The sequence below is a fragment of the Vanessa cardui genome, chromosome 18 (genome assembly GCF_905220365.1).
Source record: "Vanessa cardui chromosome 18, ilVanCard2.1, whole genome shotgun sequence".
NCBI classification, from domain to species: Eukaryota; Metazoa; Arthropoda; class Insecta; order Lepidoptera; family Nymphalidae; genus Vanessa; species Vanessa cardui.
This window is the reverse complement of record NC_061140.1, coordinates 5,419,161-5,439,262: the sequence shown is the minus strand read 5'-3', so window position 1 is coordinate 5,439,262 and position 20,102 is coordinate 5,419,161. Positions and strand designations below refer to the sequence as shown.

Below are 20,102 nucleotides of genomic sequence, written 5' to 3'. Positions count from 1 at the left end.
TAAAACATATTGTGTCCAATTCAAATTATAACTCAGCGGAAGATAAGTTTTGTCAACAATCTAGAAACTAATCACTTTTCTTATGTTTCATAAAAATACTAAATTTTTTTTAATGAGTGTTCGAAATTGTCTTTTGTTATCTTAAAGAAGTTACATAACTCGTATTAATATTTGATAATATTTAATGATATACTTTTCGATAAATGTAAGTTGAAAAGTCACAAAACATTTATAGGTTGTTTAATCATTATAATAGGTCAAAAAGTTAAGATGTTACCTTTATATTTTACATAATGGGAAAATGTGTTTTTGTCAGACAAAGTTTCAAATCATTGATTTAGTGTGACGTTAACCGAGACTCCGCGCCCAAAATTCGCGTGTGGCTGTATTGTTTCCTCTGAAGCCCGCGGCGATTACCGGTGGCTCAGTGGGTGGTCCTTCTGTCCACATATAGCCTATAAAATGATTACTGAGGAATACTAATAAAAATAATACACATCAAACAGAGGAGAAATAAAAGGACAGCGCCGAACTTGGTCTCCGAAATTGGTCAAGCGTTTAGTGGCAACCTAATTTGTAATCGTCATGGTGTTTTTGACTCTTGTTTTTTACTTTAATTTGCAGTCTATATTATGAAGATATCAAATATGCTTTTATTTAACTTGTTATATTATATATAATTATCCATATCTTATATACATATAAAAAAAATCGAGTGTCTTTTGAAATATTAAAATAACCGTTTTTACTAAATGCATATATACGTATACACGGTACAAATACCCAAATAACGTTCTATATAATTATTTCTTCGCCTTATGTTCTGGTTTTCTGTCACGTCAGGTGCCCTCACCAACCAGTTAATACGACAAAATATGTTAGTTTTGTTATAATAATTAACAAGTCACAAGGGCAAACGTTAATCGGAGCTGTAGGGCTGTTCTATAACAAGAAAGTCGAATTTAAGCGAAGAACACGAGTGTTAATTGTAGGAATGAGATGTGACATTTCATATAATAATTATAAAACTAAGAGGATACTTGCCCAACGAGTTCAGGCAGGCTTTTCCGCCACGGTTCTCTTAATGACATAATAAAAAGGGCTCTTGCCACCATCGACGTTCCTGCTCTTACTGAGCCTCGTGGAATTAGTCGTGATGATGATAAGAGACCTGATAGATTAACATTGGTTCCCTGGGAACGAGGACGGACCCTTGTGTGGGACGCTACATGCGTTGATCCCATCTCATATCCGAGAAATAATGTTAAAAGCCGGTACCGCTGCGGAAAAATCTGAAGCAAAAAAAAAAAGACTAAATATTCGTGTATTATATCAAATTACGTTTTATTCCATTTGCTGTCGAAACGCTTTGCCCTTGGAGTAGTGATGCAAAAAAGCTTCATCAAAAGTATAACACCTCCCCTCATTGCCTCCACTAGATTGCCCAGAGGATCGGAATTGCGATTCAACGGGAAAATGCTGCTAGCATTCTTGCCACCATTCCACGCGGTCAACATACAGTAACTAGTTTTAGTTCATATTTGTATATATCTAAGCATTTAATGTTATTAATTCTTCTCAGAGGATACACGTATGAAAATGGCGTATAACTTTAACTTAGGTGTCAATATTTTACGAGTGGGACACAAACTGAATTCTAACGGAATCGCATTGCTGGTACAGATATAACTAAGGGTTTTTTAACCCATGGGATTAAGTATGGGATAATTGTGGGAATTTACTTACAATTACAGGGATTATGCCTCATTGTTGAATAAGAGTAACTACTGAGTTTCTTGTCGGTTCTTCTCGGTAGAATCTACTTTCCAAACTTGTAGTAGAAGTAGTCGATTTTGATCATATTCATTATAGATCTCAACCCCTTGCCCTTAGCCGTACCTTATTAAAAGCCCAAATTTTAATAAATGATAAAAATAAAATCAATATAATATATGGTTTTTCAGTACTACTCATATTGATAAGGATTTTGAATTGCCTTGATATTGTAGGTGTGGTTACGAGGCTGTTAATCGTGGTATTAACTGCAGTGACGAAGCGAAAGAAAAATTATTAACTTTTTTTCTAATGTATATCATTGATCAGCGCTTGAGTCTCGTAAATACAGTACTTGGATTGTCATCCCATCGTATTATAAGAAAACTAAATACACCTGTGTTTGTGTACACACTTAAACACATTGTTAAGCATGATTCACATATATTTCTAATGCTATAAAATCTAACAATATGATTAATAGTTAATTGTTATGATATATAACATATATACAGTAAACACAGTAGCGACCAATGTTATGTGTCTAAATCAATATTTAGAAAAGAAACATTATACAAGCTACAAAATTTTGAACTTGTGAATAACAGTCACATTGTAATTTTTAAAAAAATTAATACCCGTTGACTTCCAGGCGGGAAATATTAATTTAAAAAATTGTATTAACTAACATGACTGTACTTTTTTTTAAATATTGAAAAAGAGTAACTACTGAGTTTCTTGCCGGTTCTTCTCGGTAGAATCTACTTTCCGAACCGGTGGTAGCTTCACTTAATTGTTATATGACGATTCAAAAGTGCTTGAAAAAGCCCACTTGAATAAAGTATATTTTGATTTTGATTTGGATTGATTTTTTTTGTAAATATAATATTAGAAGAAAATTAAAATCACAAATAGCAACACTGTGACCGGATATATAAGGACTACTGGTTGGCGATAATCGTCCATTCGCTTGGCTGTCAGAATATTTAGCGATTAGCCTGTCATACAATGAAATTGTCTGTTGGCCGCCATTGAAATATTTAAAAAATATCATTTTCGTAATTCTATTTCTAATAATAATTTAATTAATCTGATACAACTATTCTGTGTATTCGGTTACTATAACAAAGCTCTGCGGCATAGATCAAAGACATAGACAATCTTATAGCTTTTTAATTAATTGATGAATTCCTTTTGAATATCCTGTATATGTGGTGCCAGTACATTACTATTATTTTGTTTCATGCATTCTATGAGGTAATCACCATTATTCTGCCATTTCCTCATACGCGGTACATCAAAGATGACCACTACAATACACTTTTTACGGCTTCCCGTCTGCATATAAATTGCAACTTAGCGTCTAAGCCTTACATTCATCACCATTTCATCATAATGTAAATCATAAACAGCTAAGGACATATACACACTATTACTCAATTAAAATATATGTGGGAATAAGAAATAATAAACATTAACTCCGATGTCCCGGGTTCGATTCCCGGCCGAGTCCATGTACATTACCATTAGTTTTCTATGTTGTCTTGGGTCTGGGTGTTTGTGGTACTGTCGTTACTTCTGATTTTCCATAACACGCTTTAGCTGCTTACATTGGAATCAGAGTAATGTATGTGATGTTGTCTTAATTGCATTATATATACTTGCTTATTTTTTGCTATGGATCTGCAATCCCCAATCCCATTACTGGGTCTCCCTTTGGAGTGAAGGTTTTGAGCCAATTTCCTGTTAGCGGGATGGTTTTCACCCCATACATGCAAGTTTCCTTACGATATTTTCACCTACCACTGTGTGCGAGATAAAATACCTATAAGCAAGAACGAAACACGATGAATGGTGTTTATGTGTGTTTGAACTGAATTTTTAGTGGTTAAGATTCACGCATTTAAGTTGCCTGGGCTCTTTGTTAAAAAGTAAGCAATATACACCTTTAGGGCATGCGACCTTCCCTGCGAAATACTAAATTTCGGGACCACACTGTTACATTGAAATTAGTACCAGTTAGTTACTTGGTGGTAGGGCTTTGTGAAAGCCCGTCTGGGTAGGTACCACCCACTCATTAGTTATTCTACCGCCAAATAACAGCACTCATTGTTGTGTTTCGGTTTGAAGGGTGAGTGAGCCAGTGTAACTACAGGCACGAGGGACATAACATCTTAGTTCCCTAGGTTGGTGGCACATTGACGATGTAAGGAATAGTTAATATTTCTTACAGCGTCATAAATGCTCGTCCGCCATAAAAAAAATACCAGATTATATTGTATTAGTGTCGAATGTAGACAATATTAAAAAAGACTTCAAATACAATTAATATGTTGCCATAAGATAAGTTTTTATTATTTTTTCATGTGTTAAAAGCCTTTTATTTATTTTAAATACATAAAGTATGCAATATTGATTGAGATGTGAGTATCAGGACGTCGACTCATCGTAAACAACGACTGAGTACGAGTGATTACTTTATTACTGGTTAGATTTAATTGGCTATTAGCGGGCTATTGCATGAGTTTGCTAAGCCTCATTGACGACTTTATTGTAGAAAAACTAACTATAGATATAAAACATCTCAGCTCTATGCCCTTACATATATTAATTAACTTTTTTGCATACATTACATTGTATAAAATAAAGTCGCTTTCTCTGCCCTGTGAAAATTGCATTTTTATGAATGTTCGATGTCGAATAGATTAGTTCCATTCTTATTTCCGATCCATGCCAATTTTCTTACGTAATGTCTAGTTATTAACGAAATTGGGATGGCGATTCTATTGCGCCAGCATCCCGTGCTGGGTGGGCCCTCACCACGTTTACTCGCTCTGTAATGATCTCTGATGATGCTCGTAATTACACCTCCAAACCGACTAGTTTCCTCATTGTTACGTCATTTGATACACCGTGTGTGGCGCACGTTGCTACGATTTTTAAATGTACCGTTCAAATCACGCTGAGAGACATTTTTCTAATATATACACGCGATGAACCACTTATTACCTTTTCTTATCGTGTATTACATAATATATTTTATTCAATACATCGATAGTAGTAGATAAATAAGTATATATAGGTGCGTGCTGCGTCACCACAGATGAGCGCCAATAAAGTCAGTGCGTAATGAGCTACAGCGCGTTTCACTTGTGTCCTATATTTACTAGTGGCGACGAGGAACATCTACCCACAAAGCGAAAAATAAAAAACGAACAAAGGAATTGAGGCGGATTAAAATGTTTTCCAATTCAAAGCCGTTTTTTGGAAATATAACTACATTTAATCATCAGCATCAAGATTGGGTCACATATAAAAGTCGACTCCAGCAGTGGTTCGTGGCAAATGACATCGATGGTGAATCGGACAAAGGAGGTCTTAAAAGGCGCGCCATATTGCTCAGCGCATTCGACGAGAGCACTTATCAACTGGCCAGCAATCTCGTTTTTCCAAAAACTCTTGACGCAGTGAGTTATGTGGAAATTGTACGAGTTTTGGATGTACATTTTACTCCAAAGCGCTGCGGGTTTGCAGAACGTCATCACTTTTACGCGGCGTCGCAGCGACCGGGGGAGTCGCATGCGCAGTGGGCGGCGCGGTTACGAGGTCTAGCGAGCCATTGCAGTTTCAAGAATTTAGAAGAAGCTTTGCTAGACAAATTTGTGATGGGGATGCTTCCGGGTACCGAAAAAGAAAAACTCTTCGCAATGGAAATCGGGGAGTTGTCGATGGCAAAGGCGGTTGACCTGGCGGAGGGCGTGCGGTGTGCACGCATGGCGACTACGGCAGCAGGCACAGCAGAAGGAGTCAGCGTTGACCCTTTGTTTAAAATGACAAAGGGCCGCACCAATCGTAGGGACGGTGATAAGTGTTCCGTGTGTGGTCGAAAGAATCACAAATCTAGTGAGTGTCGCTTTGTAAATTACCGGTGTAAGAAGTGCAATAATAAGGGTCACCTGCACCGAATGTGTAAAAAAGTCAATTACGTAGACTCAGATGAGGTGAACGAGGGTGACGACGGTGAGTTTTTTAATATTCGCAGTAATAACGGGGGGCCTATGACCGAAACAATATCTATCAATAATATTTTATTAAAATTTCAAATTGATAGTGGGTCGTCTGTAACCGCTATATCAGATAAAACTTATTATTCTTATTTTAACAGTGTTACTTTAATTCCTACCAACAAAAAGCTTATCAGTTATAACGGAGGCTTAATTCAAAGTTTAGGTATAGCTAGGTTACCAGTGACATACAACAATAAAACAAACGTATTAGATTTCTATGTCATACAAAATGGAGGGCCGCCATTGCTTGGTCGCGATTTTATTTCAAAATTTAATTTAGAATTATCACCAATTAACGGTTGTTATCATGTGTCGTCGGTACCGGAATCGGAATTGCAATCATTTTTAAAAAAATACTCGGATATTTTTACCGACGAATTAGGTTGTTTTAATAAATATAAAATAAAATTGCACTTGAAAGAAAATGCAAAACCAGTTTTTATGAAAGCCAGGCCGGTTCCGTTTGCGTTAAGGGATAAAATAGATAAAGAAATAAGCCGTTTATTGCAGATCAAGGTCATCGAGCCCGTCGAGTTCTCGGAATACGCGTCACCTATTGTGCCGGTGTTAAAACATAACGGTACGGTTCGTCTATGCGCTGATTATTCACAAACGTTAAACAAACAGTTATTAGTGGAGAAATATCCTTTACCGACTATACAAGAACTATTTACACGATTACATGGTGGGGAACAATTTTCAAAATTAGACATGTCTTCAGCGTATAATCAGTTCGAATTGCTAGATGATAAACATGTCACTTGTATAAACACACACAAAGGGTTATTTAAATTTAAACGGCTTGTGTTCGGGTTGTCTTCGGCCCCCGCCATATTTCAGAGGGCCATGGAAAGTATTTTATCGGGGATAGATGGCGTACTTTGCTTTTTGGATGATATCCTTATTACAGGAAAAGACAAGGTGGAACATTGGGCTAGGTTAAAATTAGTTTTCGATAGATTAAAAGATTCGGGCTTAACTTTAAGAAAAGAGAAATGTGAATTTTTCAAAAATGAAATAAATTATCTCGGATATATAATTGATAAAAACGGGATAAGGAAATCGTCAGAAAAAGTTAAAGCAATTTTAGAAGCTGCAGTCCCTAAAAATTTAAAAGAATTACAGTCGTTTTTAGGTTTAATTAATTATTATAGGAATTTTGTACCCAATGCATCCACGCACTTAGCCCCTCTGTATGATTTATTAAAAAAAGGAGCTAAATGGTCGTGGTCCCCGCAACACGAAAGGGCGTTTTTGGAAGTAAAAACATTTTTAACTTCAGAAAACGTATTAGCTCATTTTGATTCAACCGCAAAAATCATATTAACGGTGGACGCTTCACCTTACGGGCTAGGGGCGGTGTTATCGCAGGTCGGAGCCGACGGCTTAGAACGTCCAGTTTCGTTCGCTTCACGAACGCTAAACTCAGCTGAAAAAAAGTATTCTCAAATACAAAAAGAAGCCACGGCTATAATCTTTGGGGTACGCCGGTTTCATCAATATTTATATGCTAGATCCGAGCCGTTTATATTAAGAACCGACCACAAGCCGCTTATTTCAATTTTCGGTTCCCATAGGGGTATTCCAGAGGTGTCTGCAAATAGGTTGCAAAGGTATGCAATATTTTTGTCAGCATATAACTACACCATTGAGTATGTCAAAAGCGCCAACAATAGTGCAGATTTCTTATCGCGCGGGATTCGGCCGGCGACAGCAGCGGCGTCGACCGACGGAGCTGCGAGTATTAGTCCGGGAGGAACTCGCGAAGACGCCGGTAGTGTACGTGGATGGAACGAGACGGCTACATACGTCAATTTTATTTTAGAAGGATGTTTACCGGTGACATTAGATCAGTTAAAACATGAGACTAAAAATGACCCGGTACTCACTCAAGTTAGTGATTATGTCTTTAAGGGTTGGCCTCGGAAAGTTTATGATTGTAATTTATTACCATATTTTAAATGTAGGTTGCAGTTATCATTAGAAAATGGAATTTTAATGCGGGGGCATAAGGTAGTTATTCCAGAAAATTTACGTAAACACATATTATTAGAATTACACAAGTCACATTTAGGTATAGTAAAAACTAAGGCGGAGGCCCGTTCTAGATTTTGGTTTCCGGGAATTGATGAAGCGATAGAAAAAATGATCGGAGATTGTTCAACATGCATTAGTATGCGGCAATCGCCACCCCGCGCTCCGCCGGCGCCCTGGCCGTATCCGACACAACCATTCAATAGAATTCATATAGATTTCCTTGGACCAATTCAGAATAAAATGTTTTTTGTAATAGTTGATGCTTACAGTAAGTGGGTTGAGTGTTTTAATATGAATAACAATATAACATCGGGATCGGTTATTGGTAAATTATGTGAATTCATGTCTAGGTTCGGGGTACCTCAAACAATCGTGAGCGATAACGGCACTTCATTTACATCTGAGGAGTTTAATGCATTTTGTAAATTAAACGGAATATGTCACTTGACCTCGCCGGCATACCATCCCTCCAGTAACGGCCAAGCAGAGACTTATGTTAAAATAGTGAAAAAGGGCATAAAAACAGCTTTGTTGCTAGGTGAAAATGCGCAAGATATGAATAATAGGTTATTAAAATATTTATTCGACTATCGGAATTCTGTGCATAGTACAACGGGGGTGTCTCCCGCGAAACTGGTATTCGGTCGTCAACTGAGGTCAATACTAGATCTTTTAATTCCTCATCCGTCGCCTTCGTCCCCTCGTCTGAATAATCATGTTCAAAACAAACAGTGCTTGCAGACTAAATATCACGGCGGAAAATTAAGAACTAATTTTAAACCAGACGATGTAGTGATGTTTAAATCTTTTATAAATAAAAATAGATATGTGTGGTGTAAAGGTACTATTATCAAACAGTTGGGTAAAGTGTTATACTTAATAAAGACTTGTGAAGGTATTAATGTTAAAAAACACAAAAATCAAATTGTTTTGTCAAGGAATGTGTCTAAAAACCAACTGGTTCAACCGGGGAACAGTAATCGAAGTGAGGAGGAAAATCAACACCGAAGTGATGTGAAACTTGCATCAGTTCCCTCGACGAGGACGCAAACTAAGATGGTTTTGAGAAATATTCCTAGAGTAAACTATAAAAAATATTTTTAGATAAAAATAATTGTCAAATAAGGGGGGAGGAAATAGTAGATAAATAAGTATATATAGGTGCGTGCTGCGTCACCACAGATGAGCGCCAATAAAGTCAGTGCGTAATGAGCTACAGCGCGTTTCACTTGTGTCCTATATCTACTAGATAGCATTCAATTATTTATTAATATTTTAATAAGAAGTGAAGTTAAATTAAACTCCTTTGAGGATTTTCAGATATTAGTAAAAGGTAGTAAAAGTACTGTCTATGACAATTATTTAACAATATATACATATGTCTAGTAGCGACCCGACCCGGCCTCGCATGGGTGCAATGTATGATGCTAAATATAGCAAAGAATGTCTAAATTGTATTTGATGTATCATATACAAAAACCTTTCTCTCAAATCACTCTATTAAAAAACCGAATCAAAATACGTTGCTTAATTTGAAAGATCTAAGCATACTATATATGTGAAAACATATGTAATGATATAGTACACAAGGTTCCGTCACAGTTGAGACCATGCTGGGGACACTGCATTTTAAACAATTAATAAAGCATAATATAGTGAAAAATATTTCCTGAAAAAGACTAAGAAAAATAGTAATAATTATTCACCTCCTTATTGATTTGATGTGCGACTTCATCATGTAGTTCTCCCGTCACCGCACACGATGTGCGCGCGCATAATAAAAATTCACATTCATATTTATCAAAAGAAGTGCAACGCCAATGAATGCGAATTCTCGGATTCTGTCGAAAATTTCCTTTAAAACGAAAATTGAAGCAAATATTAACACAGATAAAATAGTAGAATAAATTTTTCGGCATTTTTCTTACAGCTTTTTTTATCTAGTTAAAGTAAGAGCCAATGTGTTAGTGTACATTACAGAAAATGTAATTCAGAGTAGTATGCAAAGTATGGTTTTTTATTGCTAGCTAGTGATGATTATGATCATGATGATGTTCTCCTGACCAATAGAAACTACGATGGTTATTCTCAAGAGAGACGAGACAACTAAGCAGATCATATTATTGTGTAAGAACAAGCATGTGTGCTAATACATTCATTAGAGACTACATATATAATTTACGCAAAGGGCATCCAAAGCTTTGTCTTATATAAAAAAAATTGGCTTACTATCGATTCGTAATTATATACATACGTACCTACAAGCCAAATTATTAAAAGATATCAAGAAGGCACGTACACACTTTATATGTATTCAGTAAGACATATTCAACGCATCAATAAAAAAGGCGCATTTTTTTTAAATTATCGTATGTGTGTACGAATATATAATTATGAATTGACGGTACATTTTTTGATATCCTTAATTTATAACTTAATATATTTCGTGTTAATGCGTTTATAAATACACACATTTTACGTATGGCAACATTACCAACATCGTTGTTTTATTTATTATCTTTAACATTTACAGAAATACATATTTGGAAGTAAGTATACATGTGGATTATTTATATTTAACCTAAACGTAATTACTTGACAGGCAAATCGTCTGAAATAACCCGTATTCATATTTTACACGGGAAATGATGCGAGGAATATAATAATAGAGGAATGCTTTAGAAAAGTGACATAATGATGAAACACATTAAGCAAAATACTGTCATTTACACAACTTGCAGGCGGTCTCTTTGTGGAATAGTTTAAAAAAAGACCACGTCTTTGCTTCTTTGAAAACAAAGTTTGATAACCTCTCGGAGATTCTTAGCTACTGGTTGCTTTTATGCTGTCGCTAAATAGTTATTAGCATTGTGTTATTTCCTTCTTAGTTCAAGATTATTCGTCTGCGCTAATCCTCAAAGTAATCGTTATTGCTGTAGTTTTTCAAAGCTCTAGTGGTTTGTTGACATAATCCTCTCTTTTACCGCGTCCTCTTAAAAAAATAAACAATGCTTTGAAGTACATTTTAATCTTGGACCGAAAGAGGCACTTGGCTTAATGTGGAGAAGTTTTGAACAATTAACAAAATAAATATTTATTATTTGTAAGAGCGGAGATTACCCACTGAATAGGTTGAGTTTTTCTTTAATAGAGTTGGTGTATCCAAATTAGGAAAGAGACATAAGTGAAAAAATCGTGTGTCGAATTTATTGCGATTTCAATTGTAGAATGAGTGTATTGAAAGAATTTCTAATTAATTATAGATGGTTCTTTTTTTGCTTATGATACAATTTAAAGTGTAATTTTCTTGGAATATAAATATAGCTTTGACTAGCAATAAGACACCTACGGGTTTTTTAGCAATTAAATTGTACGAAATTTATGTAAAGAAGCTTGGTTTCATTTATAATTCCTCTATTTTTTAATATTTTTATACCTAATTTATAATATAAAAAATATTTACATAATGTACTGTTTGATTATTAATTAATTAATTTAAAATGGAAGAAGGCAAAACACCTGATGAAACTTATCAATTAAATTTGCGTGAGTAAATCTTTCAGTAATAATAAGGTTTATATAAATATAAACGAAAACAGTGAATCCTTGCCAATTAATTAGAACAGTTGCTTAGCGCTGTAATAACAATTTCCTAATAGTTTCAACATTTACTTTCAATCTAAGTGCCAACTGAAAGTTTACGAGAGTACAGGTACAAAGGTAGGTAGGTAGGTAGGTAGGTAGGTAGGTAGGTAGGTAGGTAGTAGGTAGGTAGTAGGTAGGTAGGTACAGCTTTACAGAGCTAGGCAAATATAGTCATTTATTTAATGAAATAGAAAATTTATGGTTTATACAATGTTTAAATTAAAAACATCAATCGAAAATATTGTTCAATTACTGTATGCCGTGTTATATTAAATAAAACAACATAGATACTATTCTTTTAAAGGGCATATTTTAGATGAGATCGAAACACATAAACGCAGTTTAACTCGATTACATTACCTATTTTTATGTGACATTAATTTTCTCTTTTTATGTTTAGTATCAGACATTTTAAGTGAACCGAGTCATTAAATCCAATAAGTTATTTGATTTCTTAAATTATGATAATGCTTCTTTTCAATTCGTATTAGTGATGAGTTGCCACTTCTAAATTTTATTTTTCTTTGTATTGTGTAACGAATTACGATAAAGTTGTTACTGACTGTAGTCGGATAGACGTGGAATTAATCATTAGGGTTTTATAGAGGCGTCATCGCATGTAAGTCGACTTCAAAGCTGACAGCCGACTTATATCAAACGCAGACAGAAGGCAATAGATATTTAAGTTATTTTATTTTGTTGTACATCACATATAAGACAGCCCGTGTCCAATAATTATAATTAATATATATTATAAAAAATATCGATATAGGTACATGAGCGTAGTTCGTTTATACTAAATTAGATGACATTATATATTTTTTTACTTTTCTAGTATCTTATCATCGTATGATATATTACCCTTATTCTATTAATCTCACAGTAATGTTCGAAGTAAACTATTATTTGTCTTTGTAGAACTGCCAGTGATGTTGTTCCAAATTTAAATAAATGTAATTATAAAATGATAATGATAATTTAAACCTTCTAAAAAGGTCCTTGTTTTGTGTTTGATGATTAACAATATATTCTTATTAAACTATTTATCAAACACTCTCGGTTACAAGAAATTTGTCAGCGCCTGTCGGATATGGACAGAATAAATGATTGTGAAAAAACCACTTCGGCCGCGGCGGTGACTTCAAAGCTAGAGTCGTCTCTATAGAGCCGAAAGCCGTGAAGGCTTCATTAAAGATATACTCGATTTGTTTACAATTCTGCTATGTTATAAATCTATGGGTCCGCTTTAGCACGTTATTAATTATCACAGCTGTTTTTGACATGTTTATTACGATCTATATAACTGTCAATTCTTTTGTAGTTATTAATACACGTCGTAAAATAGAAATATAATTTTAATATATTTATCCAAATATATTTAAAAGCTATATAATATATAATGATTAAAACTGATTTAATTTTCGTTTGATCTTTGTAATATCTGACTAGTTCAATCGTGTAAAGTGTTGGAAGCGAGCAATGAACTTAGAAGCTAGAAATAAGAAGAAACATGAAATAGATAATCTATAATCATAAAATTTTATAGTGTACAATTTCTTGATATTGATATACACATCCTAATGGAAACATTTATAGGGCGTAATATTCAATTTAATGGCTTTATTTAAATTTATAACAATACAATATTTTATGTTAATTAATTTGTGAAAGTACAATTTTTATTTTATTTTTTAAATGTAAACGAGTAGTTCTTAATCAGTACGAGGAAACAAGTTAATAGTATCGTGTTAGAGTCGTGCGTTGAACTCTAGTTTGGTACTGTATAGGAATAGCGCGGACAAGTTTGCGGCGCGTAATGAAGTCGATAAACCAATATAGATAAAGCAATTAAAAATTTTGCTTAAGCAAATCGTTGTTTTGCTTATACATTTATTATATATTTCGTATTTTTTTTTTACACAAACGAAACACTAACAAACAAACTGTTTATATATTCTGTTATTAAAATACGTATATATTTTGTTTATATATATTTCCTAAAATCTATTTTAATTTATCTTGTTAGAAAAATAAGAAATACAATTGACTCATGGTGAGATCTCTGAAAATATAGATTCGTACGATTATGATTTAAAAGTATTGATGTTCGTGATTTAAGTTTCTTAATGATAATTTAGAATTGCAGACTGAAGTTACCATCTGCCTGTCCGCAGCTTACGATGGTTATTGACCTCAAAATTGTGGGCAAACCAAACCAACTGATTCAAGGTGGTCATCTGCCCAACTTTAAAAAAATGTTAACTATTTCCTACATCAATTAGACAACACTAGCTCACCCAACCCTTAGACTAGATAATAGTATTATTTGGCAGTAAAATATACAATCCAATCGATTATAATACTTATATTATAATGGATAATTCGGCCAAGTAAATAATAATAAAAGTTCAAAAGTACGTGTAGTTATTTTCGCAGTCATATAACCGAATGGCATGGAAATCCAAGTTTACCCCAGTAGGAGGAGAGGATGAGAATTGAAACCTTTACGTTCTTTATGGCAATGTAACATTGTCAACTTGCTAATCCCGAGATGCTAGTAACACATTTTGACAAAAACAATTAAATTTTACAGGCCTAATACGGTACTTTAACCGGGGCATAAAGAATCCTCATCTTAGTATTTTAGCCACTACGCTCACTAGGTCAAAAAGGCAGTCACACTATAAATAATAAGAGGGTTAATTGGCCGGCGATTTTATGTGTCAACGTTTAATTCCTAATCTCTTCACCCTTTCGATATAAAACCTTCTTTCATCCATTAAAAGTATACAACCTTTATTATGAGATATTGCTAATTAAAAAAAAAATGTTTTATACACGTGACTCGGTCTTATCAGCAATCTCGAGGCGCGTCGGCGAGTGGCGTCGGATAAAAGGGCGTGTAATAACAAAAACGAGCGAGCGCCGTCACGTATAACAACTTCATTCGCGCTAACGAGAACCTGTTCTGGGGACACGCTACAACTTTATCGGCACCCATCGGGTAAAAAAGGTTATTGCATCTTCGTCCGGCTGCAGACAATAAAAGTTACCTCTCACTGAGACAGCCTGAGGACCGGAATATAGCGACCGCGGGCTCCACACCTAATAAATACAACATTGAATTGGAAAGCTTCGTACGTGATTTTATTACGTCTCAAGTACTTAAAGGTTTTTTGGTTCAAGATTAAAAAAGTACGTTAGCCCGAGTTCGGAATTAAAAAGAAATAATACATAGGAAGATTGAAAAAGATTTTAATTACTCATACTCATCTAACAAAAGGTACAATTTCTTTCATCCACATCCGGGACACGTGTGTCTTAGTGGGCGTCACTGTTGCCTACGCAATCTTTCCCTTAAATATGCAGGTCCTTTTGAGACGCAATAAAGTTCCCTACTGCTATTAATGCAAGGCGCATAATTCCACGAAAGGATTGCTATTGCATAATTTACTTAAATGTCTCCAAAGACAGCACTGAGCTATTATAATCAAAAGGCTATTGTATTTTAATGGCTTAGGCGTAAAAGTACGGTAATTTTTTTAAGATAAAATTTAAATTTAACGTATCTTATGTTCGTTTTTTGAATATTATTGTTTTTTTAATGTTAAGTGCATTAATGGCTTTATGTATACGTTAAGTGGATAGCAGCAAGTTAATATTGGGTTCTATGAGGTGTATCATAGATAACTTAATACTAAATCTATATTTTAGACCAAGTAGGTATTATTAAAAATAGTTCACTATGAAGGTTGTATAACATTTGAAGAAAAAAACTAATACATTTTTCTATGTACTTGGTGGTAGGGCTTTGTGCAAGCCCGGCTGGTTAGGTACCACCCACCCATCAGTTATTCTACCGCCAAATAACAGTACTCAATATTGTTGTGTTCCGGTTTGAAGGGTGAGTGAGCCAGTGTATCTACAGGCACAAGGGACGTAACATCTTAGTTCCCAAGGTTGGTGGCACATTGATGATGTAAGGAAGTTAATATTTCTTACAGCGTCATTGTCTATGGGTGATGGTGACCACTTACCATCAGGTGGCTCATATGCTCATTCGCCAATCTATACCATTAAAAAATAAAAAAAATAAATATCATGTGCCTTCTAACAACTCCGAAAAATCAAAAGGAGTTTTTATATGGAATAATAATCGATGGGCGTACCGCTATAATGTTAGCCTCAAGTAAATAAAATAGGATACAAAAGTATGTAATAAATATTAGGTCTTGGTACAATGCATCCCGCACTCTTCCCGCACCGGCCGGCCCGACGAGTTAATCAGATCGACCAGTTATTGTCAAACTTTATTTGCTTACAGACAACATTTATTTATTTAAATGTATTTTTATCAAGTCATTTATTTTTAATATACATACACACAATACCAAAACGATACCTACAATAAAAAATATATATAGCAGGTCGGCTAACGGGTAAATGCCATGAAATGAAAAGTGGTCATCATAGTTGATAGACATTGGAAATTAGAGATGCATTTATAATTTCTTACAATATACACAACCACAATGAATACACTGGCTCATCAACCCTTCAGATTAAAATGCAGAGATAATTACTGAATGCGTAGTTGCTACGTTAAATGCTTCTTCTTTTGACTAATTAAAATAATAACCAAGACAAACCAGAATAAGTTTAAGTTGTAATACGTTTATTAACAACAAATATATTTCGTAGATGAATAAAAATGAAGCAATAAAATTTAAAGAATGATTTCCAAGTATTTATAATGAATGTATTGAGTGGATGTACAAAACTATGCACGGTTCATTAGCGTTTCGTTAGGCTCGTAAAGTATAAAGTTTGAGGTGGTGTGTTAATAATGGAAGATAATGACTCTATCGGCGGCGGCGCGGCGGCGCGGCGAGGCGAAAGGTTGGAAGGCTCGCGCGGAGATCGCTTTCCTCTGGACTACTCGTACTTACGTGACCATTAATGTTGGAATGGAAAAAAGTTTCTCCCCTCATTGGTAATGCCTAATCACTTAATTATAAAACATGATTACGATGAAAAAATCATTGCAAAGATTTTTTTCAAATACGAATTACTTAAAAATCTCACATTTAACTTTAGTTAGAAACAGTCTATTTAGTTAAATTGTCATATTCTTTAGATATTTTTTTGTAATCAGTTTTATTCAATCACTAAAATTATAAATAGTGCGGTTTTTTTAATAACCATAGATTAGGATGCTATTGTTTGATGTCCACTAGCTTTTAGTCAATGCCCCGGTTCTCCCCGAAGAACTGATTGAACAAACTCAAAATAAAAATAAACTTTGTTCAAGTAGGCTTTTACAAGCACTTTTGAACCGTCATTTTACAATTAAGTGAAGCTACCACCGGTTCGCAAAGTAGATTCTACCGGGAAGAACTCAGTAGTTACTCTTTTTTAACATTTAAAAATTACAAAGTCATGTTAGTTAAATACAATTATTTAAATTAATATATCCTGCTTAGAAGTCAACAGGTATTAACTCCACGCTATTTTATCATCTATAAAATCTTGTATTGAATAATATGCTTTTTTTACCAATGTATTTTTTACAAACGATTTGAATTGATATTGCACTGATCACATATTGGAACGCGGGACGAAGATTAATTATAATCGAATCGTTTGCCTTCTATTACAAGACACACCACTTCCACAAACTTTAGGATTTTCTAAACACAGGATTCACTATCATCAAGATTAGTGTTAAAAATTCGCTTACTGGTTGAACTTCCCTTAATTCAATTCAAACTCTAAAAACATGTTAATCCATATAACTTTTTAATTAACACCGATGTCAGGTTTATGACAGTCGTATAAGTAAGCTTTACTATTCGGTTTGCACCATTTCAAAATGTTATTACGTTCTGACAGTTATGTATCTCTAAAGGATATTACTTGGATTACGATTGTAATAAATATCACTTTTAATATCTAATTATTGTTATAAAGAGCAAGATAAATTATTGAATTGTTTCAGTATAAATTTAAAAGATTTATATATTTAATGTATATTCTTGATTATTAATTACTAAAGACGATTCGGACTATATAATTGTATAACCTATATTACATGTTTTACCACCCCGAGTTGTTTTAAACTGGTCATGTAAAAGAAACAATTCGAGTAATCGAGCCCGCTGTGAAATCTTAATGGTTTTACAGTACTAAATTGGATGATGCCCACTTTTTGCTGAGAGCAGTAAAACTTCGGTATGCGTCTTATTCAGATGTGTCTTTTTATAATTTTATGTCGGTATTTGTACACACACACACAAACATATATCTGGCGTTAATATTACAGTGTAAAAAGTTAATTTCTTTTATTTATTCGGCTTCAATTGTTTTATGTATAAAAAAACTGTTTTATTTGAACTTTAACTATTATCCACAATGCTTCCGTCTGAAGTTTAAGTGTTTATATTGTAACTTGGCGTGTTCTCTTGATATTAAGGGGACTACAGGAGCTAATTGCCCTTGAGAATCACGCGCACACACTTACACTAACGACAAAAACGGCATGTCCCCGCGCGCACTACGCTTAGCGAGGCGGCGAGGTTACGCCTGAATATTCCAACAGATGGCGCCGAACCGCCGCGCGCCGCGCCGAGCGAAAGCGAAGCGAAGTCAATTCTATCAATTCTATCAATCATAGATTTCATAAAAATAGACAGGACAACAGAATTATTTTAATTTCTTTGTGTCATTTAAAAAAATATGATAAAATTAAACTGAATTAATTAAACTTAAATTATTATTATTTTATGTACAAAAAATAGTTAATTTAAACATTTTTTTCTTTAATTTTTACTGTATCAATTCAATTAGTTGTAATACTAAATATTAAATCGTACCTATTTTTAAATTTTGTAAGTTTGTTAAGCGATTTATTAAATAAAATTGGAACTGTTCGTAATTTGTACACTGACAAAAAGCGTAGAGTTTGTTCGTTTTACTAATATCGGTACACAAAGAAAAAAAATTAAGTTAAAAAAGTCAGCATCAAAAAGTTACTATAAAAATAATATCGTCAAGTCGGTTTAGTAGAATTATTGGTTAACTCGGTCAATCACAGTGGGTTTAGTCATAAATCTCATAAAAATAGTTTGGATATTAGAATTATTTGTATTGTTTTTGACTGATATTTGAAATAAAACTGATTCAATTAAATTCAAATATTTTTATTTATTTTTGGTTTAACAAAAAAACAAATAAATTTCATTTCAATTTTTTTATTAAAATATTTTTTTTAATTATTCGTTCGTCGTCGTTCGTTATTAAAATATCTTGGATACTTGCAATCAATATTTCACCCACTTTCACTGAAGCTACGAGCTAAAATTTTTCAATTGATACTATTTCCAATCTTTAAAAAATATTTAATTACGTATATGACACTTCTAAATATTTTAGTTCTTTGGTTCACAACAATTACATATTTCAAGATGGCCCAGTGGGTAGAACGCGCGCATCTTATTGCGGGTTCAAACCCAGGCAAGCACCACTAAATATTCATGTGATGTGCTAATTTGTATTTATTTTTTTTTTTATTATTAAATTTCATCCATACATAACTATATTTCCTATTATAAACAAAATTGATAAAATTAAACTCTAACGTAATAGAAATAGCTTCCGTGTTATTTTTTTTCGATTTTCTTAATTCTGAAAAAATAAATGCATAGTTGTTAGGAATTAAATTTTAATAATTAAAATATATATATATATATATTTAAATATAGTCCTTTAAAAATAATAAAATTTTAGTTCAGAGTGCGGGGATCGAACCCGCACATTCTTCTTGGACTTGCTTGGATTGACCAAATACTCCATGGTGAATGTAAGAAATCTGTCGAAAAATCTGATTCTATGCGAACTAATTGCATTGTTTTTAATAAATGTTTCCAATAATCATTATTTATAATTTTAATTTTTATTATATTTAATTTAATACTTATTAAATACTCTTACCTTTTCATATTATCTTTCATATGTTCGGCTTTTTAATTTATATGAACGTTTTTTAGTTTTCTTCACAGATTGTACTTTATTTCCCATGTTTACAAAATTAAACTTTATAAAAAATAACTTAACAAAAAAATAAATGGCTAACTACAACTAGACTATTTTAACTTAATATATTTATTTACATAAAAGAATAATATTCGACAATTAATTTACAATTAAAATTACACAAAAATAAAATCTACGAGATTTTATTCGCAACGATGCGGTGAAAAGAGCGACACGTCTGTATAGCAACAGGCCTCGGCCGGCAGTGTCTGTACGAGGCGCTCACGCACACCTGCTTACGTATTTTGGTCGAAAATAAGAAAATCTGATTTAAAAAAAATCTATTGATTTTACTAAATAATTAGGATAATAAATTTTTAGTATATTGTTTGTAGAATAATCTGATAAAAGACCAAAATTATTGAAGGTATATAAGTGTAGTTAAAAAACAAAAAAATACTTTTTTAGAGGTAACTTTGCGATTTTTTTCTATCGTACCAAATTAATTACATCATGTTTTCAACACAATGTATAACTAGCATCTATCCT

General features: G+C 33.5%; 1 protein-coding gene across 1 annotated transcript; it reads left to right on the top strand.

The window, feature by feature from the left end:
* The first annotated feature begins 4,948 nt into the window (after positions 1 to 4,948).
* LOC124537552 (uncharacterized protein K02A2.6-like) lies at positions 4,949 to 9,093 on the top strand. Its single transcript, XM_047114427.1, has one exon. The coding sequence runs from the start codon at positions 5,013 to 5,015 to the stop codon at positions 8,979 to 8,981; it is 3,969 nt and encodes a 1,322-aa protein (XP_046970383.1). The 5' UTR covers positions 4,949 to 5,012; the 3' UTR covers positions 8,982 to 9,093.
* Positions 9,094 to 20,102: the final 11,009 nt, after the last annotated feature.